This window comes from Pogona vitticeps, chromosome 1, assembly GCF_051106095.1.
Source record: "Pogona vitticeps strain Pit_001003342236 chromosome 1, PviZW2.1, whole genome shotgun sequence".
Taxonomy (NCBI): Eukaryota; Metazoa; Chordata; class Lepidosauria; order Squamata; family Agamidae; genus Pogona; species Pogona vitticeps.
This window is the reverse complement of record NC_135783.1, coordinates 260,176,599-260,204,030: the sequence shown is the minus strand read 5'-3', so window position 1 is coordinate 260,204,030 and position 27,432 is coordinate 260,176,599. Positions and strand designations below refer to the sequence as shown.

Below are 27,432 nucleotides of genomic sequence, written 5' to 3'. Positions count from 1 at the left end.
CAGCATTAACTTCCCTTTAGTGCTGTTAAGTTATGGAGATAAATCACCACACTCAAGACCATTTTCACTTCTGCAGAAATTCATTTACTGCTTGAGAGCATTTCATTTTTTGTATTTATGAAATGCACCCATGAAATATGGTCAGAATGTGCTAAATGATGCAGTAAGTATGCTAACAGAAGCAAGCCTGAGTATTGTCAAACATGATTCATAGTTAAACCAGAGCAACAGTTGTAATTTTCTACAAGTGAAACAAAATTTGATCAACATTTGCTATGAAAGGTATTTGGAATTGTTACAACATCAAGATGTAAGAAGAAAATGTGACCCCTCAACACATCTAGCTGAAGGCATCCATTCAAAGACTCTGGAAAGCTGCTACTAACTGAACAGGATGAGAATCTTTTTTTCAAAATGTACACACCTAAGAACCTACAACAAAACGTTGCTCTGTGCAGTTGTTTTGTTTGGGATGCCAACCAGTCCACTGCCCCCCAACAGGCAATCTGCTTTGGGAAAGTTTTCTAAAAATTAGTGAGCTGCTCATAGATCAGAATGCTCCAAAATACACTCAGAAATAGCAACATTCCTACAAAATCTTACCACAAAAATAAACTCAATGCAACCTTCCAGAGCAATGTGAATACATGTCTATTTGTGGAAAAGCCATACCCACCTGTTAACTCAGTCGTTCAAAGTTCAGACCCCCCATCAATTTTAATGCAACATTATATATATTTTCCAAATGTATGTAGGTGCCTTACCCCAGGATTGGATACAAACTGATCAACGAACTGCCACTTGAGGGGCTCATCAGGAGAGCTAGAGGAAAAACAAAATAGTTTGAAAAAAAAGATAATGATTCAAACAGAAAACTTGCTGGGAGTTTTTTAAAAAAATCAATATATGAGTAATGCTTCCATATCATAGATTTACCTGGCCTGGATAGTGATCCAGCTAACTTGGTACAAGATCCATTATTTATGATCTGTCTGCTAGCTGGGGAAGTGATTTTGAAAGTTCTTCACTAATTTGCTTTTTAAAATCAGTTAGCTGCAAGCCACATGATTCCCCAAAAATGGAGACAAAGGCTAGCAATTACTTGATCTGTATATAAATCATGTAACTTTTGTTTATACCCTTTCAGTTCTTTTGTGGTTGTAATTTAGGACCCAAAGCACATTATCTTAAAGGCATAAGAAGCAGCATTCTCTTTTTCTTTTTTACTTCAAAGAAGTACAGGGATCCCAATCTATCAGAGAGGTTCCCTTCTGTAGGGCAGCAATCTAGATCAACCAGTCAATCCACATCTGCAAAGTCTATTGCCAAATAGTGATTTTATTATTTTAATACAACACTACCTGGCCATGCAGTTTGCAGGTCTATGGAGGCTGATGCAGACTATGCCTCTGTTGAGAATAAATCAAAACCTTCCTCTTTCTCCCTTAAATCCAGATCCAAACTAGAATTAATGCACTTAATAAAAAGGGGGTGGGGGAGGAGTTGCCTTTGGGCTGGTCTGGCATAGATTACATTAGCAGTTGTATGGATGGTGGTGGGATGGATGAATGGATGGATATCTACCTGCACCTCAGATGGAGTCAGTGGTAATAATAAGACACAAAATGGTATAGACTTAACAGAGGAATCCTGGTGCACCAGCAGGTCAGAAAATGACCTCCCACTGTTCTCAGGTGGATGGATATAATTTACACCAGCTGGCTTGACCCATTAGTCAGTGGTGAAGGGAAAGTGCAGGGAAGGAAAGGACTTTAAATCCCGCAGATCCATGGCTTCTCCTAACATGTCCTCCTACATCACCTTTTGTTCTCCCCTGCATTGGCTGCAGATCTCTCTGAAGTTACAGGTAGCAGATGCAATGCCTTTCCTCCTTCTCTCTACTCTTTGGAAGGAAGATTTGAAAAAAGCTATGCCCCTAGAACATGTTCCCTACAACTACAGAATTATTTAACTATCTAGCTAACTGTGCACTATGTCATCTGAATGGTAGACCCCATACAAGTAGTTCTCTACTAATGTATCCCTATTGCACTTCCTCAGAAGATGGAGTATTTTATTAGTTTACAAACCAAAGGAACAAAAAAGGCAGAAATGCAAAGCAAGAGCAAAATGATACCACTTTGTGCTACTTATCCTAGCAGTGATTTTTCCACTATCTATAAAACTGTGTACTTCTTAGACTTTTTTTAGCCACAACATTTCTAAGCAGAGGAAATCCAATGATGCAACAGAAAATTTACTCAATACCAGTGATGTGCCTGAAGAAGAGCATACAAATTGGCACCCAACTCACCCCGAGTCTTTCTGGAGACACCACAACCCAACCCTTGATCCTTGTCATCATTTCAGTCTTTCCAGATCTGTAGAAACCCTCCCCGTTATCATTGATAGGAAAACGAAAACAGCTAAGATTTGAGGTTGGCGATTACAGTACATACTATAGAGCTCTCAGTATGATTTCTGCAGTAATAATTTCTACCAGAATTATTTGTCCCTCTCTACCCCATAGAATGCAGGAAAAAGAGAAGAGGTAGCTATTATGAACTTTGGCTGAAACATCACCAAGCCAACACAAAAAGAAAAACGAAGGTAAAGGAGATAATGACAAACCTTAATGTCCTAAAGGGAACCATTCAACATCCATATGTAAACACAGGCATTCATCTGCATACACATGAACATTCAGATCTAGTAGGATAACTAACAAAGTCTTTTAAAAGAAGCAGGGAAAGAAAGGAAAATTGAAGAATGCAAAAAACCAAGGCAATGTGCTATACTGATGATGTTACTCATTTTGCATTGCGGCTAAAAGAAATGCAGAGAGCAGCTGCTATACCCAGGGACCCTCAGCAATTGTAGCATGCAGAAGTCTTAAGAGTTCACTGGGGGTAGGGAGGTGATGCTTTCAGTCTTATCCATTGGCAACAGCTTTGTGTTCTCCTCATAAGGTATTAACAGTTTTGATTCCTTTTTCCCCACTTTCAGTTATATGGCACATTTTATACTTCAACATTTTTAGTACTGCAAATGCTGGATTTAACATGAGGCAAGGGTGCCACTTCACTTTGTGAGGGCTCCTAGGCCCTTTGCTCTGTCCTGTGGTTGCCCTGGCATTGCACTAATAGCCTTGAGTTAGTCCTTATTTACGCACATATCTGAAGACAGCACATACCCTTATTCTATACAATATATACCATACATAAAATATGCATGTACTGAAAAGACTATTACCTTTTGACAGGGATCATGCCAACATCTGCAATGAAATAATGGTTAATGTTAGTTAATATCATGTGGCTATCAGGTTATCTAAAGGAAACTGGATAAAGGAAAAAGTAGCATATATAAAAATAATGTTCTACTCACGTCGTACTTTTATAGAAACTATTTTCTTTGTGCGAAGAAGATTAATCACTTCTTCATGAGTACATGAAGAGATTGAGTATCCATTTATTCGAACAATCTCATCTCCAACCTTGTTTTTTTTTTTTTTTAAAGGAAGAAAAGATAAATACGAAATCAGAAATTTATGTGGACTGAGTTCTTATTCAATGCTGGCAAACTGCAAAGCCCCACAAGTGTAATTGCACGGGATTGGGCAGAGAGAAGCAGGGGAAGGCATCTGGTTGGCATGGCAGGCCGTGCTGTTGCAACAGTTGATCATGGAGAGGGCACAGTGTGCTCAGACATTGACCAGTTAGGCTCTCTGCAACTGCAAGGAGTCTCCAGAAATTGCTTGTATGTGGAGACTTCTTTGTATGAGTGAGGAAGGAGAATATGCAACCAGTCAGAAAACCAGGACTTGTGCAAGTGTTATACCATCCAGACCATAGTATGTTTCCACAGAACTGAAAAGCTGAAACACCTCATTGAAAAATGGACAGATAGAAATAAAGTTTAAAGCTGTATGGGGGGGGGGTCTATTAAACACAGCTGAGCAGTCTGTGTAACTGCTTCCTGCCACTCCATCTAACAGACAAATTCATGCAGCTGCCTCAGGCAACAATTGTTGTGGAATGTAGAGCAATAGCAACGTTAGCGGTCACAGGTATAGGGGCTGTATGTTCTGTTCTGTTCCCCATAAGCTAGTCTGTCACCCACACATGCAGCACAGGATGCTTTCCTGTTCACCAGTACAGAACTGGCTTGTATACCCAGAGTTACTGATGGGGGAAGGGGTGATGATGACACCATCATGTGCAACAAGTCATAGTTTGTCATGTTTCTGTTCTTACTGGTAATGAAATCATTGGCTTGTGCTAGCAAGCTTCTTCTAAGCACACTGGCTTGGATCCTAACTTTGTGCAAGTAGATTTTAATTTATAGGAAACTCAGGTTGTCAGAAGTGGAGAAAGAGATTCCACTGACTTCCCGTTCCTGATGAAAATTGATTCAAAAAAAATTACAGAATATCTCAGAGCAGCACAGGAGCCAAACGAAGAAGGAAGTGGCAAAAGTTGCTCCCCTCCCCCATGTCTTCTTCAAACAAGATCATCTACTGAGTTCTTTTTAAGAATGGAGAACCTGCCCTTTGACAGATAAAAGTCCTTTTAAAAAAATAGCAACGGCTGCACTCCCCAGTCATCAGCTAGAGTTTTGATACCAGGATGGGCAGAGCTATAACCAAATGTGGAATGACCACCATCATAACTTTCTATCAACCTCCCCACCTAGGAGGCTGCTGGAGAAAAGACACATTACTCTTCCAGGGATCTCATTAGTTGTTGGATTAGAAGAGGACTTTTGAAATTAGGTCAAGAGCTACGTGGGATCATTTGACTCTGAAGACTTTGTCAGCTGTAGTATGGCTTAAGGGCATCCTTTTGGCATTCTCTACATGAGGTTGCCATGTTTACACCAGGGTGTGTGTGTGTGTGGAAGTGATAAAACCACTCCTTATATATCTCACTTCCCTTGAAAAACCTATTAGGGTTGCTATAAGTTGGTTCTGACTTGACAGCACAGACCACACACAACGGAGAAACAGAATAAGGACATTGCAAATGCAAAACTGTATAGGGAAGATAACATGCAATGACCTTAAAATCACACAGCATCTTACAAGGCTACCATATTGGTTGTGGCAGAATCCTCAGAAATCAAAATCCATGTATCCATGCATGAAACAGCCATCCAAGGAGGGAGATAAACATATGGACAAAAACACAACAAGGATTAAGGGGATAGGGATTTATCTTTACTAGGGGAAGCAAAAAGCAAAAACAGCAGTGCAGTGAGAATGTTAGAATGTTAAGTGGAACACAAATACACACACAATGTAAACAGAAAAAGAACAAGGTCCACTACTAACAAGTAACTGCCAGGACCATGACAGTCCCTACATACATATTACATATGTATTCTGACTTTACTGTCAGTGGCAATTTTTGGAAATTAAATACCTCCCACATCCCATAGCCTCATAGAGCTTGTCCAGAATGCAAGTGATTCTACAGGAGCCTCAGGACTTTTGAGGGTGTGTGTATCAGAAATATTTTATTTCTGAAAATCTGCCACAGCCTATGATGTCATCAGCCTTATGTGACGTACCTTAACAGTCCTTTCAAGATCAAACTACCTCTGAAGACTTTGCATTATGACAAAGATAGATCACAAAATACACCAGTGCTGTGAAAAACACACAGCTGCTGTGAAGACCACAGGTAAGCTAAGGAAAGCAAGGGAAACCTGATGGGTGGATGCCAGGGAAGTCCCACTGGTTCAACCCTATGAATCCTTGTGCCATGATAATGCAGGTGATCACCAGACACGGCAACATGAAGGTGAATGTCTTAAGAGGATTAAAGCTAGCTGTGGTGAGATTAGTATTGCTAGAATTTGCTGAGCCCCAAATGTTGTATGCTGCAATCCTATTTATGCCTTCCTGGAAGTAAGATGAACCATACAAGGTGACAGACAATTTTTTCTGCATCAGCCATACCGGGTTGGTGCATAGCCTGAGGAAATGAGATTTTACTCATGGAAGCTTGTAATTTGTGTGACATTTTAGTGGTAAGGTATCACTTTACTTTTGTATTTGTGCAATCTGGAAGCACACAACCTTTTCCTAATTCTTCTGTAGCCAGTGAGGTTTCCTTCTGGGTAAATGTGCACAGGCGTGCACTGTAATCCAGTCTCCTTGACTTTATATCCATTCTATGCATCAGATGGGCTGCAAACCATGAACGCTCACAGAAAATAAAACCTGCTTGTCTTTAAGGTGCCACTAAACTTTGTTGTTTCTGCCGCAACAGACTAATACGGCTATCCCAGTGCTGAGCTTTTATTCTACAGTATTTGGTTTTTAATAGACTTTCTTGATTGTTCCTCTAGAGCTTTTGAAAAGTTTCTCTCTGAAGTTTAGTTATCCAAGCACCAACCACTAACAGTGCAACAAATTCCATGTTATTGGACTAAATTTATTTTCACCATAGTCCACTGAAAACACTCTTTAACTGCTCTCTTCCCATCTGATGGGCTAGAAAAGTAAGTGTGCTCATGCTGAGGTGAACTTCATGAACAGTGCATTCTTTCAGTGGATTGCCACTCAGTTTTAGCTTACGGTACTTGCTTATCAGTTATTGCTGCACTGTACTTGTTTTACTCACATGAGTCAAATTTAATTCAATCCTGAAATACCTGATTAGAAGCTGTATTTTCCAGCCAAGGAAATTACACACTGAAGATATGTTAGATGATACAATTAATCACTGCAGCAAACACATGGAGACTAATCTCTCTCTCTCTCTCTCTCTCTCTCTCTCTCTCTCTCTCTCTCTGTGTGTGTGTGTGTGTGTGTGTGTGTGTGTGTGTGTGTGTGTGTGTGTGTGTGTGTGTGTGCGCGCGCGTGTGTGTGGTAGGCTCATTACTCATAGTTCCTAGAAGTAGACACTGCTGTTGCAGACTGTAAATATGCCATGGAATTCACAAAGCCTCCCCCCCCCAACCCAGCATGCTTCCAGTGGCCCAGATTCTGGGAAAGCTACTTTTGGAAAGTACAGATCCAAGTACTGTATGCTGGCTTAGAAATGTTCAGGTTCATGGTACCCCTAAGTAATCTTTTGAAGCTTAGCAGAAATTAGGAGATTTACTAGAACAATGTGGCCCGCAGGATTTTAAAAAGGAAGAAATAATCAGCAAAATTGTCTCCACACTTTAAACCATGTGAGTTTTCTCTGACATGAAAAGTCATTTAGTCAACAGAAGGTGCTACGTTCGCAGAACAGCAATTCTACATTCAAGATATGGGGTTCATTTTTCACCCTAAAATGTGACATCTGAGGGTGTTATTAAGATTTCAAAAGAATCAGAATAGTGAATGATGCAAAGAGTAGTTTGCACATTTCTTGTTTATGCTGGAAATAAACACCCACGACTAGTACAGGTAAAGGTAAAGGTTCCCCTTGACATTTTTAGTCCAGTCGTGTCCGACTCTAGGGGGTGGTGCTCATCCGATTTTCAGAGCCAGCACTTGTCCGAAGACAGTTTCCATTGCCACATGGCCAGCGTGACTAGGGAACGCCATTTTACCTTCCCACCGAGGTGGTACCTATTTATCTACTCTCATTTGCATGCTTTTGAACTGCTAGGTTGGCCAGGAGCTGGGACAAAGCGATGGGAGCTCACTCCATCACGTGGATTTGATCTTACAACTGCTGGTCTTCTGACCCTGCAGCACACAAAGGCTTCTGCGGTTTAGCCCACAGTGCCACCACGTCCTGTCCCACGACTAGTACCCTTTGCATTTTAGACAAGAGTTCCTTGTCTTGATGGCTCTCCTTGTCCCACCCCCACCTCTTGCACGACTTTAACCCTAACCCTACCCTCTTCTCATCAATATTCCTACCTATTGCAGATGTCAGACTTTTCCAAAGCCCAAGGCCATATGTCTACATTTTCCTAATATACATATTTTGCCAGGCATTTCTTCTGCTGTAAGAGGTTCCACAATTTCCATCAACTTCAGCCTAGACCTGTCTATTCAGCAGTACATTTTCCAGGTAATGGTACATTCTAGACACCACCATGCAGCTACACAATAGACAGATAAGCACTACCTTACACTTGAAGCTAAGAGACAACTACTGATACACATGTGCCTCCTGCTTCTACTGTGAACACATTTCAGGTTTCATTGCCTGTAGTCAAGTTTTGCAATACAACTGGAACTGTTCAAATGCATCAAGCAGAGATGCTCTAGTTGAGAACTTAAATGAGACATTCCTCAGATTGCAATTCACCCTCCTCCAACAAAATAGTCAACAGGGCTAGATTTATACCCAGAAACAATCTTCTTCAGGACATACCCAGAGCTGATAACTTGCAGTTCCCAACTAAAACCACTCAAAACCAAGACTTTTCCCCACCTTGGCTGGGTTATTCTATTTATCTGTTTATTTATGAATGATTGTCCCTTTCCACGCACCACTGCCTAAGAATAACTATTAACAACCACAATTTAGATGTGCCTCTGTCACCGCCAAGGTTTGTCAATGACTGTCAAAGGCCACTGATTGAGAACTAACATGTTGGAACCCTTGACCTCCTATTACATTCCATTTCCTCCCACTCGCCCCATAGAGATGTCTGTTGTCTGTGGCTACTTGCTCCACAAAAGCTTATGACAGATAAAACATGTTGGCCTTAAAGGTATCTCTTCATTTCTAACTTTAGTAAGAACAATAATATGTGGCTCTTATCAAAAGGGCTTATCTTTCTTTAATGGGAAAGCCCCATAAGACAATGGGTGAATATACCTGAAAGATAAAAATGAAGGAGCAAGAAAATGGTGAGAAGCAGCAATCAGAATACATGCATCCCCTCTGGGCTAGGGAATTTTTGGCCCTCCAGATGTTGTTGGACTCTCCTTCCCATCAAGAGTAGCCAGTCAAAACAACAGGGAAGAATGATGGGAATGGTAATTCATCTACATCTGAAGAGCTACAAGCCAACACAATCAGGCTTTCATTTTAAATTCCAGATAAGAGTTCCCTGGCTTTAACAGCTCTATAAATTACAGCAAATTTAGATCCCTTTGTAAATTTGATTCATGTCAAGCAGTTACTAGAGGCATAAGAACCCCACTAAGAAGAATAGGCAAGAACTCTGTAGGCCATAGAAAGATTTTTGTTCAGAATCACAGTACTACTAGTGGGTCATGCGGAGAAAAGGGAATAAAATAATTGTCTATGTAAAGATTAAGAATGATATGCTTGCTCCACCTACTGTCAATTTTTAAAAATTGTGTAATCTCTAAAAGGGATTTTAATGAATATTGCCCTGTTTTGTACCATATTTTAAACAAAAACGGAAACTACAAAAGTGGTCTGTGGTTTCTCATCTTCCTAGGATTACATAGAGGGAGTTTCCTGTGATGAGTATTTTAATAAAACTGCTCTGCTTTGAATGACATCGAAACTACAGATTAGGAAAATAAGCAGCTATGCAGAGATTGCAATTGAAACAATGTCATTTAAAAAACAAACAAACCTCCAAACTCGTATCATATCACCCCAATAGGAATCACACGGGCATATCACCATGTCACACAGATGTTGACACTACTAACACCTTCAGCCACTCAAAGCAGGAACACTGTCCATTCCTGTGGGCTTACTGACATACCATGTAGGTGTTCAGATTTGGCTATTTAATCAAAATTAAAGTTAAATCAAGGACAATCCTGCCTTCACCATGAATGAGGGATCAGTGCCATTCCATTTCCCAGTTTTTCCCCAGCAACAACTGCCCAAATAAGGAGAATGTTTTACCATTGCTCACTGCAGATTCCCAGTGTATTTAACTAATCTGGCCTATCACTTCTGCTCTTTCTTTTCATTTTACGCCAGAGCTATATGGAGAACACATTCCTGACAAACTGAAGGAAAAGACAGCTCTGCTGATCAGGCCCACAAAGCCTATATGGCAATTATGAAAAATGCATTTCTATAGGAAGTTATGATGCATGCATCAATCAACATTTCTTCAAAATTAAAGGTTTCAGATTTTTAACTACATGTGCAACAATGTGTTTATTGGCCAGGATAATTCTGTCACACAATATAACAATTCAATTTAACACTGTTTTCTTACTAATTCAGTTCAAAAAATCACCATTAGGCTACAGAAAAATGAGCAGTGGGTCCTCATCAAATCAAGCCTGAACTATTTCTGGAGGCAAAAAATACTGAAACTGAGGCTGTCCTACTTTGGGCACAACATGAGAAGGCAGGATTCTCTGGACAAGACAATAAGGCTGGGCAAGGTGGAAGACAGCAGGAAAAGAGGAAGACCACATACGAGATAGACTCTCGTATGTGTAATTCTAAGCAAAGGATGTCCTTCATGGAGACATTGTTTGCTAGCCTGTCCACAGAGTTTGGAATACATTTTATGGAAGGCATTATTTCTCCAACATCAATGTATCCTTCACAAATATGCAATTACAGAAGAACCACTATCTAAAGGACTGATAACACTCAAAAGGTCTAGATTAGAAAACTTTTCATGAGTTTCTTTCTCTGGCATTTTGAAAAGGAGCTTTTATTTTATTAACTGAAGTATAAGGTGCAGAATCACAGTGGTTTCAAATTTTCTTTTTTCAAATTTCCATTTACTTCCATTATTCATAATAACTTCCATCTCTTTTTAGTTAACAGACTCCTCAAAGATATGAGTATCTCAGAGAAAAACAAAACAAAAGAGATACAGAAATGAACAGACTAAATGCTACCCATTTTAAAAAAATAAAAAATAGAAATAGAAAAATCACAAGAAAATTGGGCAATGACACAAATGTTTCAATTACATTTCTTGATTATATACTCTCTCTCCTTCTCTCTCTCATTCTAAATAGTACAAATGTACCTTATTTCTCAGAGTCCAGAGATGAATATAAAATGGTATGGAAAAAAGAGAGCCAAAACCTGATATTATGATAGAAGATCATTATGCTTTCTCACAGACCACTTTTTTTCCAAGCTTAGAAAATGTGTGGAGATTTAGTGAAATAATGCAGATGGGTGAAATTTCAGAAGCATTTGACAGCAGTTTAGAACAATGAGCTGCCTGTCAATTCCCCTTATTCAGTTGGTTTTACAAAGTTTTAGAAAGCATCTCATACAAACCATTACAATTGCAGTTTAAGCTGATCCTCAACATCTCATAACCGCTAACCTAGGCATGCTGTTATTAAGGAAAGATTTTCTTGCAGATTTCTCTCAGTTCAGTATTAGCAGACTCACCGATTATAAAAAGGTACAGTGACAACACAAAAATGATCCACTCTGTTCCCTACTAGAATCAAGATCCACTGACTGCAGTCGGGTGCAGAAGATAAAAACACTCTGAATTAATGAATTCTGAACCCAAAGTTTGAGCTGCTTATCAGTACTAAACCAAGTCGCTCAACACAAACCCAGACTCCTGAGCAACCTTTGGCTTTCTACATTTTAGCAATATATTTGCCAGTGGAGGCGGAGGTCCACGGGAAACAGCTGTTTTATCACTATGCATGGTTTCTCCTGGAACTCAGAATTCCTTGCTGACATACTTCAAACCACCCAAAAATCCATCAGCAAATCCTAAATTGTGTTTTGTCCATCACCACTGTGTATGAAAGAGACAGTTGATACATGGTTTTATGCTTTGTTCTGGATCTTGTGCATGTTTTTTGCAACCCATGGCCCTCTTGCAATATCTTGCCAAGGGGCCCTGGTTTCTCTTGCACCTGGTTATACATGTTTCAATAGGCAGCCATGCAAAATAGGGTTGGAAGTCCACAATGCAAATTGGGGTGGAGCTGACTCTATCTGCAAAATGAAAGCCACAGCAAGGACTACAGTAGGAATCTCGGGGCACCTTCAAGAATAAAAATTTTTATTTGGCACAAATGCTGATGGGCTCTACACCATTTTTTTCAGATCAGCTGACCTTTAGAGTGCAACTGGCATCCTGGCCCCAGCTCACAGTAACAATTCCTGCAGGAACAGGTTGGTTTGCTGTTTTTGACAGCAAAAATCCTGTCTGCACCTTTTGGGTCGCCATCAGGGCCTTTTACTTTGTTGGTAGAATCGCTCTCGTTTGGTCCATGTGATCACCGGGAACGGACAAGAAGCGACCCTTTCTCTAATTTGCCAGCATTGTGAAATGGCTTAAGGAAAGAGCTACTTCAGGATATTGGCATATTAATAACTTTTTTGGTTCCATGGAGGGACCAAGGGAGGAAAAACTATTTTTAAAGTGTGTATTGGACTATGACTATTCACAGTACCACTTTTTTTTAAAAGGACAAATGGAATGCTTCATCTGGGAAACATTCCTTTGCTTTTTTTTTTCACTTCCTCAATCCCACCACAGAATTGAGAAAGAGATTAATTTGCCAGTATCCTGACATGGGTGCTTCATTAAGCCACTTTACCATACTGGCAAATTCGAGGAAGGCTACAGTAGACCAAAAAGAGTTGCTTGAGAGCCGTATGTCATTTGGACACAATTATTGTACCAAATGGCAGACTGGATCTCGTACCATCCCTATATAGTTCAATCCAGCCCACTCCTTCCCAATCATTTAGACAAGCCCAACAGCAATTGCTTCATACCTGGACCTGGAGGCACAAGAGCACTGAAGAGATAGGCTCCTGTAATATGACAGAAGGGACAGGTTTTATGGATCTCTTTACATTTTACAGTGGGAGACAGACCACAGGACCAACAGGAGGCACTTGACAGTCACTCACCCAAAATGAGACAGCTGGATTTGTCCATATTAACAGAGGAGGAGCAATTCCTTCATATGGTTCGTAATTGCCACTCAAAATCAAACCAACCTCAAATACTTTGCATTACAAAGCAAGATAGCTTGCAACAGTTCCTGGGCAAACCCATTTCTCTCCCAGCTACTGTTGAAGTTGCTTCTTAGAGCAAAAGGGACAAGGAAGCCCAAGTAGGGTGGCAGATACAGGCCCTGCTGCTCAGAAAGCCTCAGGGCTTCAACCCAGTGAATCCTGGTTCCACACATAACACACTTAGCTCTTACATCAGACACACTGTGCTTTTAAAGGATGACTTCAATGCCATCTTCAACTACATCTCATGCCCCTTTATTGGTTCAAAACCAGTTTTGGTTTGCAGTGTGTGTGTGCTATGTGCTATCAAGTTACTTCTAACTGATCGTGACCGAAATGGGTTTTCAAAGTATGCGAGATATTTAACAACTAGGTTTATCAGTGGCACACGTCAGTGAGTGAATGAGACTTAAACCCAAGTCTCCAGAGTCCTAGTCCAACACTTTGTCTGCTACTCTCTACTGATTCTTAGATGCATCCTAGATAATGATTGAAACATATGGCACATTTTACCTCTATGGGCCAGGATTTCTTTCATACCTGAAGTCCAACATTATCTGCCTGTCCACCTTTAATGAGCTGTGAAATAAAAAGGCCACATGTGAATTCTGCACCTCCTCTCACACTTATTCCAAGGCCTTCAGGATGCAGACGATCCAACCTCACCTCTTTCAGCTTTCTGCAGAAATTGGAATAGGAAAATGCATAGTGACAACTCAAAGCATTTATAGTTGCAACTTAAACATTCCCATACTGTTTGTTTCCATGTATCTCTATTGTTCATTGCTGATGAGGTTTCGGGTTTCTATTGTTCAATTTATTTCTGCTGTACAGCTACTGGAGATTTAGAATCTACAACAAAATATGTGACAACCCTACTTTTGAAGCACAATCTTAACTTGCCAAGATGGTGGGGGCAGCCAAAGTCATGTTGAATCCAAATCCTGAACAGTCCCCAGATACTAGAAATCGCTCAGGACTACCATCAGCTGGGCTTAACTTTATGCTAACATAGTAGGTCTCTGGGCTGGAGGAGGTTTGTATTCGACACAACTCTTCTCTTCTTCCAACCCTTCTCAGCCTATCTCTCTCTCTTTCTCTTTTTTTAGCTCTTCTGTTGACAGATCTTAATCAGCAGAACAATGTTACTTGCAGATCATTCTGCTGGCATATCAGTCAGCTGAATGGAGGCTCTGCCAACACAAGAACATTTCTGCTGGCATATGAGATTTGTGTCAACGGAAAACATTTCTGTAGATTCTTAATCTTCTCAGTGGTGCCTCTTCTGGTAAGGATTGTCGTTAACCATCAAAAACCTCTTCCAAATGCAGAGGCACAAACTGTTCACTCTTTAATAGCCACCATTGTGGGCTCAAAGTGATAGTTGTTTTCTGTGTCCCACTGACTATCAAAGAGAAAGTGGAAGGAAAGAGGAACGATTGGTCACCTGAAAAGTACAGAAATGCACCTTGAGATTAGGTGAGGGCTTAACTCTCAGTTTAGTTCAGTATTTCTATGTGTGATTATGAAGGTTTTCATAAAAGAGCCTTGTTGCACAGCGATTAAACTGCAGTAATGCAGCCAAAATTCTGCTCACAATCTAGGTTCAATCCCAGGTAGCTGGCTCAAGGTTCACTCAGCCAGCCATCCTTAAGAGGTCGGTAAACTGAGTACCCGGCTTGCTGTGGAGGGGGGTAGCAATGTGTAGCTTGCATAATTAGCTGTAAACCGCTCAGTGAGTGTTTTAAGCGCTATTGGGTGGTACATAAGCAACACTTTTTTAGTAAAATAGTACAGATGCTTAAAAAAGGGCCAATAAACAGGCAGGAATACTCTTCAAACCCACCTAGATCGTTTGGGTGTCAACTGATCATATTCCACTTGATGTTTTAATGGGATAAGAGGACGGATAGCCTCAAATAATGGTAGGCGACTGGGTTCATTAATTACATACTTCAGATCTCCTACCAACACTGGGAGATTCATGGATCTGAAAAATGAAGTTGAAGAGTTATAATGGAAATGTACAGTTAAATGCTCTTTATGCATTCTGTATGTTCTCTGTTTTTTAGTCATGACAAATTAAAATTTCCCCTCAAAATATTTTTATCATCACCTAAATATGCACTTTAAAGACTTAAAACAAAATTAAATAGTTGTTGTAGGTTTTTTGAGCCGTTTGGCCGTGTTCTGAATGTTGTTCTTCCTAATGTTTCACCAGTCTCTGTGGCCCGGATCTTCAGAGGACAGGAGTCAGAACTCTGTGCTCTGATGCGGTTTTGTGGGATAATTGAGTATTTATAGCTGTGGGAACAGCTTTTATCCTTTTCAGGAGATCAGCATGTTTTTGTTGTGGGTGTATTGTTATGATAAGGGGGAGAAATCATCTGTCACTGTGATTGATGGGTGTCCTTAGCTGGTCTTTTGTGTGCAGTGATCACCGATCCTTGTGGCTGGGTAGAGTTCACTGACATTTTGAAGGGTGTATTTTTCAGTGCTGGGAGCCAGGCTTTGTTGAGTTTTAAACTTTCTTCTTTTTTTGTTGAAGCTCTGCTGCTGTTTGCGGATTTCAATGGATTCCCTGTACAGTGGTGCCCCGCATAGCGAGGTTAATCCGTTCCGGATTAACCTTCGCTATGCGAAAACAACGCTGTACGGGGCAGGAAAAGCCTATTGGAACGCATTAAACTTAGTTTAATGCGTTCCAATAGGCACCAAAACTTACCCCTCCAGCGATGTTTTCGCGGTCCGGTGGCCATTTTGGAGCCGCCGATCAGCTGTTCGGCGGCTCCAAAATGGCCGCCGGATGACCCGAAATGGCCCCCTATCAGTGTTTTCGCGCCCTCCCCTTGCTTACTGAGGTCGTGAAAATGCTGCGGGGGGGCATTTCGGGTCGTCCGCAGCCATTTTAATGGCCGCGGACGACCCGAAATGGCCCCCCGCAGCGTTTTCGCGACCTCGGTAAGCAAGGGGAGGGCGCGAAAACACTGATGGGGGGCCATTTCGGGTCATCCGGCGGCCATTTTGGAGCCGCCGAACAGCTGTTCGGCGGCTCCAAAATGGCCGCCAGACGCCCCCAATCGTCGCAAAGCGAGTGCGGCGATTGGGGCAGCTCCGTATAGCGATCCCCAAAAAGGGATCGCTATACGGATTCTTCGTTATACGGTGCGCTCGTTAAGCGAGGCACCACTGTACAATCTAACATAATGATTGCTGGTGTTGTCCAGTACGTCTGTTTTTGAAATAGATTTTCATGTCCAGCTTGTTTTAGGGCATGTTCAGCTAACTGCTGCTTTTTCTGGTTGTTTTAGTCTGCAGTGTCTCTCACATTCTTTGATTCTGGCGTGGATGCTGCATTTTGTGGTTCCAATATATACTTGGCTACAACTGCAAGGTATCGGGTATATTCCTGCAGTGGTGAGGGGGTCCCTTTTGTCCTTTGCTGACTGTAACATCTGTTGCAAAATGAACTCTACCCAGCCACAAGGACCGGTGATCACTGCACACAAAAGACCAGCTAACGACACCCATTAATCACAGTGACAGATCATCTCTCCCCCTTATCACAACAAAACACCCACAACAAAATACACGCTGATCACCATAATCACCCAATCTCCTCAAAAGGACAAAAGCTGATCCCACAGCTATAAATATTCAACTATCCCACAAAACTGCATCAGAGCAGAGACAGAGTTCTCACTCCTGTCCTCTGAAGATGCCGGCCACAGAGACTGGTGAAAGGAAGAACAATCTTCAGAACATTGCCAAACAGTCTGAAAAACCTACAACAACCATCAGATCCCGGCCATGAAAGCCTTCAAGAATACACAGAATCAAATATTAACATTTTCAAAAATCAACTGTGAATGAAAAATCAAACGTGGATGACATATTCTTTCTAACACTGGTTGTATCTACTTTTGGCTGCTAGGTTGAATAAAAAAAGTTGTATTTATTTAACATTCTTTTAGAAGTCCCAAATATATTTTGAGTATGGAATTTTCTAGTATAAGGATGTATTGCTACATGTTAATCCTTTCTTCTGACAACTTCACTTCAAGGACATGGTCCGGGGGTAGGGGAGCTGGTATCCTCTAGTGAGCAAAACAATTAAAACCCTTTTTTTAAATGTTGGGGTGTTTGGGAACCTCGGGATCTTCAACACATGGCACAATTATAATCCCCCGCTGGCCCTACAGAACCCACTTTGACCCACTTTTTCCAAATGTTTTTAAAATATTTCAGATGAAGGGATGTTGTGAGAGTCATTTGGAGGCATAAGAATGGAGGTGGCATATGGGCCCCAGGGACTGTATGTTTATAGACACCATAGAGACGGAGAAACTGGTTTAGCTATAACATAGCACTGTGTGAAGCAAACATTAATACAGAATCCAATCAACATAGTTAGATTCTATTTTTATACCAATAATGACACAAAAAGCATTAGCAATGTGTATGATACATTATTCAATATCCAAATAGTATATAATAATTATTTGGGAAAAGGAGATTTAAGCCACAGAGTGATTTTAGCTAAAATTTGTGGTTCACAAAAATAATATGCAATTTTTAAATAGTATTATAAATTTTATTTACATATTAGCACCCTTTCCCAGCTTTTGTTGGAGGGTGGGCAAAGATATTTGAGATATCTGTTAGGTTTGCCACTATAACAAAGTTCTAAATAATTAACAGCACTGAATTCTTCCTGATTTCACAAGCTGATGGCAGTGCTTTATGAATGAAGAAGCAATTAGACAGCCCACAGTGAAACCAAATCAGGTTTGTAGCCCAAGTCATACAAAACTATAGCTTAACACAAAGGCCACATGGAAACTTGAAAAGGTCTACATTTCACTTCACTGAGCAGCTATTAATTAAGCTATATCTAGAAACTATAACCACCAGAACTACTCGCCTATGGAGAGTGGAAAAATACTCTCCTCTCACAACAATAATATGGACCAGGATCTGTTTCAGTTAGTGCTGTGTATAGGAAAAATACAGAAATGTAGCTGATGATACAAATATTTATAAATATTGACAAAATACACAGTCATATCTTCTTAATATTGTTTCATTAAAAGAAATCACACAGAACAGAAAGTCATAACATAAATTTTCTTTCCAAGGCACTGGCTGTGTTAGTCCATTGCAGTAAAATGCAAAACAGCTGTACTCAAGTTAATAAATCTTTACTAATTAATCAGAAGTTCATCAAGGAAAGTATGCTTTTCAACACTGCTTGCCAACATGGCCAGTGTAATTATGTTACATACGTTTAAATGTTAACATAATTGTTGCAGTCAATATGTAATGCATTTCGTTTCCTTTAGTCCTCACTGCTAACATCCTTGAAAACTCTTTTCATCCTCTATCAATTTAAGCTAGGATTCCATGTACCTGATGAAAACCTGTGCCACAATCAAAGTGTTAATTTGATGTGTGACAGATTTTTCAGATGATCTCTGTGCTAAAACCATTATGCTTTCAAATGTGAACAGATCTCCTGAAGACTGTCAAGTTAACACAGTAAAATCCACAAGGAGAAGATATTATCAACGCATCCAAATGAGCACGTGCATTCTTGTTTCCTGAAGCCAACTATTTTCAAAAGATAATTTATGGCCCTATTTAACTATGCTGCTTTTGGACAGCTTGAAGTAAAATCTTTAGGAAAAAGCAGAAACATGATAAACTAACTTGTTTATTATGCATTAAATCCCTGAACCAGTTCCACGCAAAGACATCACAAACCTTCTATGAATTAACACTGAGAGAGAGAGAGAGAGAGAAAGAGAAGATTATCTATGTCTTTCACCAAAATGCTATTTTGCCCTCAGGAGGATAACAAACATAAATATGAAGTAGGAACTTACTCATGATACATTCGCAGTACATCATATAGATAATCTTTCTCTGCCTCATTATCAATTAGTAGGTCGACCTGTTTTAAAATAAATAGAATAGAATAACAGCATTATTAATACTTCAACCACAAATCAAGAATGATGAAGATTTCCCCTTCTCATTAACAAACAAGGGCAATTGGGGGGGGGGGGAGAGATTCTAAGAAGTTTCTTTTGAAAACTTGAAAAACAAAAACATTCCTCTTTCCTTTTATATCTAATGAATTTATGACCATGCCAGAAAGCAGTCATTTCACACAGTCATACAACACACCATAGTACTGTATGATTTGCTTACCTGATAATGACTAAATTGTTGAATAAATACTTTAAGAAATCTTTTTGGCCATTCACTAATGTAGCACATGGCTGGGCAATTGGAATTGACTGGACCCAACTCAACTTTAACGTGGGTTCAAAGGCTCTAAATTAGAAATATCAGCATCCTTCTAATGCCGTGGTGAGGGAAACAAGATTAGCTGTCTTGGCTCTGATATCTTGACAGAGCTTGCTGCTAGGCTATTATTCTTTCTGCACTTCTGTCACAGCATGCCCATTTAAACTAGTATCATATTGCAAGACTTCCACTTTGCTAACTATTCCAAAATAAATAAATAAAAGTACAGAGCCTGCATATATCACGTAGCACTTTATGGGTCTTGCCTGTGTGTCAATAATTAGAAATGCTTGTTTTGGCAGGAGAGAGATTACATATTTCAAAGCCGATTGTCCGAAGAACGTATGAGACTGCCTTACAGAGAACAGAGATGACAAACATTAGTGAGTTTTGTTTTGGACTACAGCTCCCAGAATCCACACACAGACAGACAGACACACTCAGCTGGACTGGCCAGTAACTCTTCTCAAACCAAGTCTGATCATTCATCAGTCCTGTCCAGAATTTGGTTGCCCTCTTCGAACAGAAAAAGGAAGGGGCAGCACCATCACTCTGGAAGCCATACAGTAAGACAAAGCATTAATGGGAAGAAAGGGTTAAGGAGATTCAACGCACCCAGTGCTTTGTAGTGATAAAGACATCATCATCATCATCATCATCATCATCATCATCATCATCATCATCATCATCATCATCATCATCATCATTATTATTATTATTATTATTATTATTATTATTATTATTATTATTATTATTATTATTATTATTATTATTATTATTATTATTATTATTAATTTGATTTGTACCCCACCTATCTGGACTACCAGACCACTCTGGGCCGTCTGGTAGTCTGATTATTGCCTTGGTTCTTTTATAACCATATTGTCTCAGATGAAATGCATTGTGCACAGTGTTTTTTCCAACCCATTTCTCAGATTTGTGCACCATTTGCATTTGAGGATTTGCTTCCAAATTCAGGATCTCAGGCAAAGGCCTCTCCCAAACACACCAGACTTGTGTTTGAGGCATCTCCTTATTTTTCATTGTTTTTGATGTTGTTACGATTTTTTAAAAAAATAATAATAATAAGGAAAAGTTCCCCTCAGATTTATTACTGTTTATCATCTTGGCTTTAACGTAGGCTTTCATAAACTTCTCAAAGTCCAGAATCAATTTGGGTGCTGGGAGGGACACAAGTCGGCCGAGAGAGGGAGCCGTTTTCTCTTTGGGAGGTCTCCAAAACAACGCAAGGTGGCGACTCTGCACTGAGACCATTTGGCTATTCACTCCCCCTGACAGGGGATGGCACTGCTGTGGACTGAACTTAGTCACTAGTTAGCAGGGTTGGGTAGGTTTTTTACTGGCAGGCAATGGTCGCTGTTTGTTTGGGTGTTTTTGCCTCCCTGATGGCAATGTCGCTGTCCAGGTACTTCATGCATCTTTTAAAACTCACAGCATTTTGCACAAGGTGTTGCGGCAATGGGCCGGATCCTTTTCCGGGGAAGCCTCTCAAAGCAGGAGCGGGTCCCCATAAGTGACCGACTCTAGGACTGAGGTCTCTGGGCTCAGCTCAGGGACAGATTGGAGCCTGACTCATTCAGAGATGGTGGGACGGATCTATGCAGGGAGCCCCACTGTGGTGGGAAACTGACATCCCTACTCAACAGATTCTCCTGAGAGTCAGCCTGGGAAGGGCATTAATTAGCAGGCACACTGACTGATGATCACGCCCACAGAACCAAGTTCTACCTAGGCCATGACTTGTAACGTTGTAGCCAAATGCCATTCCCACCCAAGGAATTCCTGGTTCTTTCTTACTTCTTCTCTTCTTCCACAGCTGCCAAAGGCGCAAGAGGCAAGAACGCTGTGATCATTTCTGGCAGAGCTTTGTATGCCTGGACTGGCTGGACTGGCAATTGATGGGACAGAGTTTTCCACAACACCTGAAGCAGCAGGCTACATTTTTTTTAAAAAAAGAATTTTATAACAAGCCATGTGCTCTCCAAACAAGCAGAACACCTGGAGAGCTCAGGATGAAGAACTACCATCATCTCCTACCATCTCCTGTTCACAGAACTTCCTCACACTGCCAAACGGTAGAGCCAGCCCTGTGCTGAGGGAATGTTGTGACCTGACATGCCATCCTTCTGACTTAGTTTACACCATGAACTCACAGACAGAAAGTTGGGTGCTCAATGATCTTGACCCCAGATTCTGTTCTAGAGATCCCAAACTATGCTAAGGGGTACAGAATAGCACAGGATGGCATGAAGGGTTTCCCCTTTAAGGTTGGTGCCTATCTAAAGTCTTTAAACTTCCATGTTAAGTGGTTTTGACTGGGGCCATGGCATAGCAGGAAAGGAAGGGGGTCCAATCTCTCCCCTGCACTGAATCCCCCCCCCCAATTTAAATCTTCCCTACAAATCATAAGAGGGAAAAATGGTTTCTCTAGACAGAAGAGTCAGTCCCTAAATAAGCCCAATTCCCCTTCATCTATTCAGACAGAAATGAACTTGTAAACTATGCCTCCAATCTCCACAGCCAAATGCACACTACTAGTTCCCGTATGCTCAAAGCAAAAAAGCAAAGCATGCTGATAATATACTGCCCCATAGCGCTTCAAGCACTCTCTGGGCAGTTTACAAGTTAATTATGCAGGCTTCACATTGTCCCCCCCCCCCCCCCAGCAAGCTGGGTACTCATTTTACCAACCTCGGAAGGATAGAAGGCTGAGTCAACCTTGAGCTGGCTACCTGGGATTGAACCCCAGGTCATGAGCAGTTTTGGTTGCAGTACAGCAGTTTAACCACTGTGCTACGGGGCTCAGTTCCTACTCTGAAAAAATAAGGCAAACAAACTATCTTCATGGATGCCTATGTACAGTATTTATACAGGATACTTCAATGTGCATCATACTGCATTTGAGTGAAAAGGCAAGAAGACATTGATTCCCTTCTCAAAAAGGGATTTGAATGATTTTTTTTGGCAGAGCAGGACTTATTGATACATTATTGCAGTAGATTTTTTGAGATAGGAGATCTAGCAGCTTCTGAGCTGTAGAAAACATGGCATTGCTAGATCCACTTTTGTAGCATACAGCATAGCAGACTCACTGCAACTTTAAAAAGTGAAAATTTCTCTCCTTTGTGGTATACCTGTAACATTTAAGTTACCTCTGTAATCAGAGAATTGTTGCCAAACTAAGTGGTACAGGAGGAACATCACATGGTTTTTCAAGGCTGGGCTTGTCCTGTGCCTCATGATGCTAAAATGAAATATCCAGATGTGTGTGTTTTCAAAATGATAAATAAACATAACAAGTTTAGTTTTCTTGAGAAACATTAATATGCTTTTTAAATATAGCATTTATAATGGCAACAAATGGCAATTGGAACAGTAACTGATTTCATTCAATAATATCTTTCTGAGCACTGAGTGACAATTTGAAATGTTAAGTGGAATGTTTAAAGGTCTTTTAAAAAGTATAGACATACTGCTGTGCAGATTTCAGATGTCCACTTCGGCAAATAATTAGCACACGGTTGAACGTTTTGGAATTTTTCGCTCTAATGTTTGTTTTAAATACACAATGCATTTGATATCTTATACAACAACAACAATAACAAGTATATATTAGAAGAAATGGACAGCATTCCCATCAACATTTATGCCACATATTAGCCTTTAAGGTGCCTCAGGACTCTGCTGTTTTTGTGCAGTACACAAGTACTGCTAATCCTCTAAAAAATTCATGAAAAAGTATATATCTGATGAAAAGGGCTACAGTTCTCTAAAGCATTATGCTAAATATAACATGCTAGTCCTTAAAGTACTACAAGATTCTTTGCAGGTTTCGCAGGAGATGAGTAACATTGCTAATATATTTTACTATAGAAATGTATAGTGCAGTAAGCAACGCAAAACAGCATCAGACAATATGAAAGATAGATGATTCACAATGCAAGCACTCCCTCAATGTTCAACCATTTCTGTATTGTTTCATTTTAGATCTAACAAAACGACACAGAAGCAAGTAGTCAGACTCAGTCACCCTAAGTAGAATCAGGCAGACATGGAAAAGCTGAGATCCCCGTAAGTAAACAAACAGAAGATTTATTAAGGGCTTCTGAATGAGAAAGTAAAGAGATAATTAAATCTAGAAGGATTATAAACAGTGTGGTAATGTCCTCTAAGACATCACTTGGCCTTCTCAGCAGCAGCAGCAGTTTATGTTTATAAGAACATAAATAACAAAGACTAGATTTTGAAGTGTATGGCTTGCATTCGTCTATTCCTGTAAGAATCCCCTTTCTGACAACTTCTCCTCAGTCTGCAGGTCCTCACACGATACTCTATTATACCATTCCCAAGGATCCACCAACCCCTGGAAGCAGATGGAGGGGATGCAGGGGGTTACAGAGGAAAGAGAAAACTTTTTTGATGAAAGGGAAGTGAGGTTCCCAGCCTGTGTAGTTTCCAGGCCTAATAACTATATTTATGCAGATCCACTGGAAACACACAGCTAGCCTAGACCTGTTAATCTCATTCATTTGAATGAACTGGTTTAAATTTTAGGGCTCCAGTTGGTATATTTTAGAAGCTGGGTTAGCTAACAGCTCAAAAATCTGATTGCAGGATGATTTGATTTGTTTTGTTCTTGTTGTATCAGGTTTTAAGCTGTGAGAATGCCATGAAAATGGGGTCTGATCGACTCCCATAAAATAACATTAATTAAAGATATCATGCATTTGTTATCAAAGGCAGCAGTTAGTTCTAGCAAAACTCTCCCACAGATGGAAAGGGTGCTTCTCTTCAGGAGGAAACCAACGCTGAAGGGGAAAGGTGGTGATCTTCTCTGAGTTTACACTCACCCTGTAGCTCCCACATCCTCCAAAAACCTTTTCTAGAAGGTTTGGGGGCACTGGGGATTTCTAGGGAACTAGCCAGCAGGAATGTTCTGAGCCGGATGCTTCCACTTTAGCAGAGTAAAAACTTGATGTAACCCACTGGCTAAATAACTCTTTAGTCTGAACATTCACACAAAACTTCTAAGATGTGCCAATATGCTCTTGCTTTAAATATACAGGGAGAGAAGAGGGTACATTATCAATTCAGTAACTATGGGGTGACTTCATGGGTTTTTGTCCTGCTGTTTGGTCCACTGTGGCCACAAGTGAGCTCACTCCTTTTGCCAGCAACCAGATGATGCAACTGCCAGCATGAACCAGCCTGTCCCCAGAACATTCTTACCTGCACCTGACATGATTACCATTAGTCAGGGGGTACTGTTTTTTAAGTCTGGGTAGGATCATTCCATGTTGGTTTGCTTCTAGTATGTGTGATCACTGGGTAGAACCAAAGCAGAGTTCGCTCATTTAAATTTCTCTTCCTCTTTTAATTTCCCAATATCATTAAATGGGCTAAGAAGACAATTACTAGGAAATCAAAACATCCACTGCTCCTTCATAGAGGGGCAGAGGAAGAAAGCAAAAGCTTCTTCTTCTTCTTTTTAAATCCTTTTAGGACAGCTCTGATGCACTATACATTTTAGGGGGGGGGAATGAAAACGTACTCCCAGAATGAAGAGGAGTGAGGAAAGGACAAGGATAATTTTTTTTTTTTCGTTTTCTGAAGCGAGGTGAGGCAAGTCGGGTTACTTGAGGTTCCTATGCCATGGAGATGCAAGGATCACACCAAATGGCATAACAGACCTCAAGCAACCCTATTTAGCCTGATTCAGCCAGGTCTAACTGAACTGTGTAGCCAAGTCTTATATTTACCATGATTACCATTAGTCTGTTCTGAGTACCTCATGGTTAAAAAGCAATTTTTTTTTAAAAAAATAGATGAATCCTATAGTTTGTTTCTAAGGGGTGCCATCTTTATTCATTTATTGGTACGGTTGTGAGAAGAGGTATTTAAATAAGCAAGTATGATTGTCTACAGAACTACACATGAATGTTATCAGCATACAAGGTACAAGTACAAGGTACAAGACCATAAATATAATGTTAGATACACTTGATAGCATTGTATCTACTCTGCCCTACCCAGGGTTATGTGAGTAATAGCAGCGGTGATACAAGGAGGTCGACTCTTTTTTAAAAAATTCAAATGGTGGAGAAATTTTGATATGTACTTTTAAAATAATATTTAAGGAAAAAATAATAAATATTTTATTAAGCAGTTTTTCTACTCAGCTATAAAAACCAGAGCAAGGTCTGTTGCATTATGTAGAGCAGGAATCCTAGACACCAGGAAGTGACTCAATTAAAAGAAATTGTAACTTTCCAGTGCTTTTTTTTTTTAATGAACAATATGTTATCAAACAGCAGAGAACAAGAAGAAATATTACTGGGAATTGTGCCACATAAATTCAGTTCAAACAATAGGCCATGAAGCTTAAAATGAGAATAAGGAAAGTAACCAATAACAAAGTAACCAAGACAAGAGTGTTATATTCATGGATTTAATGTCTGTTCACGTATTAAAATCCAAACAGAGCTACTAGATGAGGTTGATATACGGTATTAAGCAGTTATATAGTGCAACCTTCTGTGGAAAACCCTTAAGGGGTTTCCAGACCAGTGGAAGCATTCAGACCAGTGTTGTTTTAGTTTTAACTATGAAATTTGAATGAAAGTGTATTGTTCATTTCCCGTTTCTTCACACACCTACTGTACACCATGATCTAAGTCCAATGAGTAGACCCACTGAATCAATGGAGTTTATCTAGGGATTTACATTTACAAAGTCTCACACCACTACGTCTTCAGTGATCTGTTCTGTGTGAGTATACTTTGGGGGTAACCCCCCCCAAAAGCTGGCATCCAATTCCTGAATTCGTTTTTTTTTAAAGGGGCCAAAACAAAAGAGCTATTATGCAATACAAGTAGCCCTGCCAATTCTCTTGGTCGTTGACAAAGAAGCGTGTAAAAAGCAACAAAAAAGAAGGAATGGAAGAAAGAAAACTTTTTGAAACGTTGCAGTTTTCATGTGCGTGAAAACAAGCCTGATGACAAAGAGTAACATCATCATCATCATCATCATCATCATCATCATCATCATCATCATCATCATCATCATCATCATTATTATTATTATTATTATTATTATTATTATTATTATTATTATTATTATTATTATTATTATTATTATTAACAACAACGAGAAGGTTTTCTAGAAAATTAAGCCAGGGAACAGCTCCTGACTTGAACTCGACTCTGCCCTCTGGAAGCCTGATCCAGCTGGGGGGGTGGGATGAAGACGACCGAGGACAAGAGCCACCCCGTTCGTCACGCACGGATATTCAGAGTCGTCCGTCGCAGGCTGGGCAAGTCCCTTCCTCCCGCAAGGATTTTATCCTAATCCCCCACACCTCGGGCCCCTGGGAGGCTGGGGAAAAAAAAAACACAACCCTTTGTTCTGCTGAAAGAAGCGCCTCAGCCACCTCTTTCCTCGCCCCCCTCCCGCCACCCGCCAGGTCCGAGTTAATTGATACCGAGAGTCCATAGTCCCAGCAAAAGGCCACCCTCCCCTCTTCCATGGCGGCGGCGGCGGCGGCGAGAGGGCCAACTCAGGGCAGAAAGTTGCCGGCGAGCCCCGAAGCCCGCCAAGGGAGCGAGCGGGGCCGGCGGCGGCGCGGGTCTCGCTTACCTTGTGCCGGAACTCTCGGGCCACTTTGCGCTCCATGGCAATCAAGGGAGAGCGACCTTCTCTCGCCGGGGAAGCTTCTCTCGGGACGCGCTCCAGGCGCGGATGCTGGTTTCCACCTTGGTCTCCCGGGCTGCGCACCGGTTGGAACGCAGGCCTCGGAAGCGACGCTAGGGGGCGCGGCGCAGCCTCGGCGCCGGAGGACGGCAAAGCGGTTGTCACCGGCGGGAGGGGGGGCGGAGGGGGGGGGCAGGCGGACAAGCCTGGCGGAAGGGAGGAGCGTCGCTCTTTGCGTGGCCCGCTTTGACATTACCTTGCCGAAGTCCTATATTATATATACCTGTAATATGACAGCCAATATAATATTGGTTTCCATACGCACTCTTTAAAACGCGTTCAGCAAAACTGTGCATAATCAAGCGCTTTTAATTCTCTATGATTTCCACGAGATATATTGCACAAGAGCTTAGTTTAGTTCAATTAGTCTTGACTGTACAGGTTCTCTTCCTAATAGATATACTCTTGTTTTGTAAGGGATCGAGAAACTCTTATGAGGCAAATGGGATCCTTATTCCAGTGCCGAGGGGTGAACATATGAGAC

At 40.8% G+C, this 27,432-nt stretch overlaps 1 protein-coding gene across 4 annotated transcripts in view; it reads right to left on the bottom strand.

The window, feature by feature from the left end:
• Positions 1 to 27,007, bottom strand: part of USH1C (USH1 protein network component harmonin) — a 74,315-nt gene extending 47,308 nt beyond the window's left edge. For 2 of the 4 annotated variants that reach the window (XM_072985701.2, XM_078383870.1), the window contains exons 1-7: positions 26,835 to 26,996; positions 18,752 to 18,819; positions 14,713 to 14,856; positions 13,407 to 13,545; positions 3,388 to 3,496; positions 3,253 to 3,277; positions 765 to 822 (exon numbers count right to left, since the gene is read on the bottom strand). In XM_072985701.2, the coding sequence (XP_072841802.2) occupies positions 765 to 822; positions 3,253 to 3,277; positions 3,388 to 3,496; positions 13,407 to 13,545; positions 14,713 to 14,856; positions 18,752 to 18,819; positions 26,835 to 26,870 (579 nt within the window). In that variant the 5' untranslated portion in view covers positions 26,871 to 26,996. Of the gene's footprint in view, positions 1 to 764; positions 823 to 3,252; positions 3,278 to 3,387; positions 3,497 to 13,406; positions 13,546 to 14,712; positions 14,857 to 18,751; positions 18,820 to 26,834 lie in introns of all 4 variants that reach the window. The other 2 variants (XM_020802950.3, XM_078383871.1) reach the window with 2 other exon arrangements.
• Positions 27,008 to 27,432: the final 425 nt, after the last annotated feature.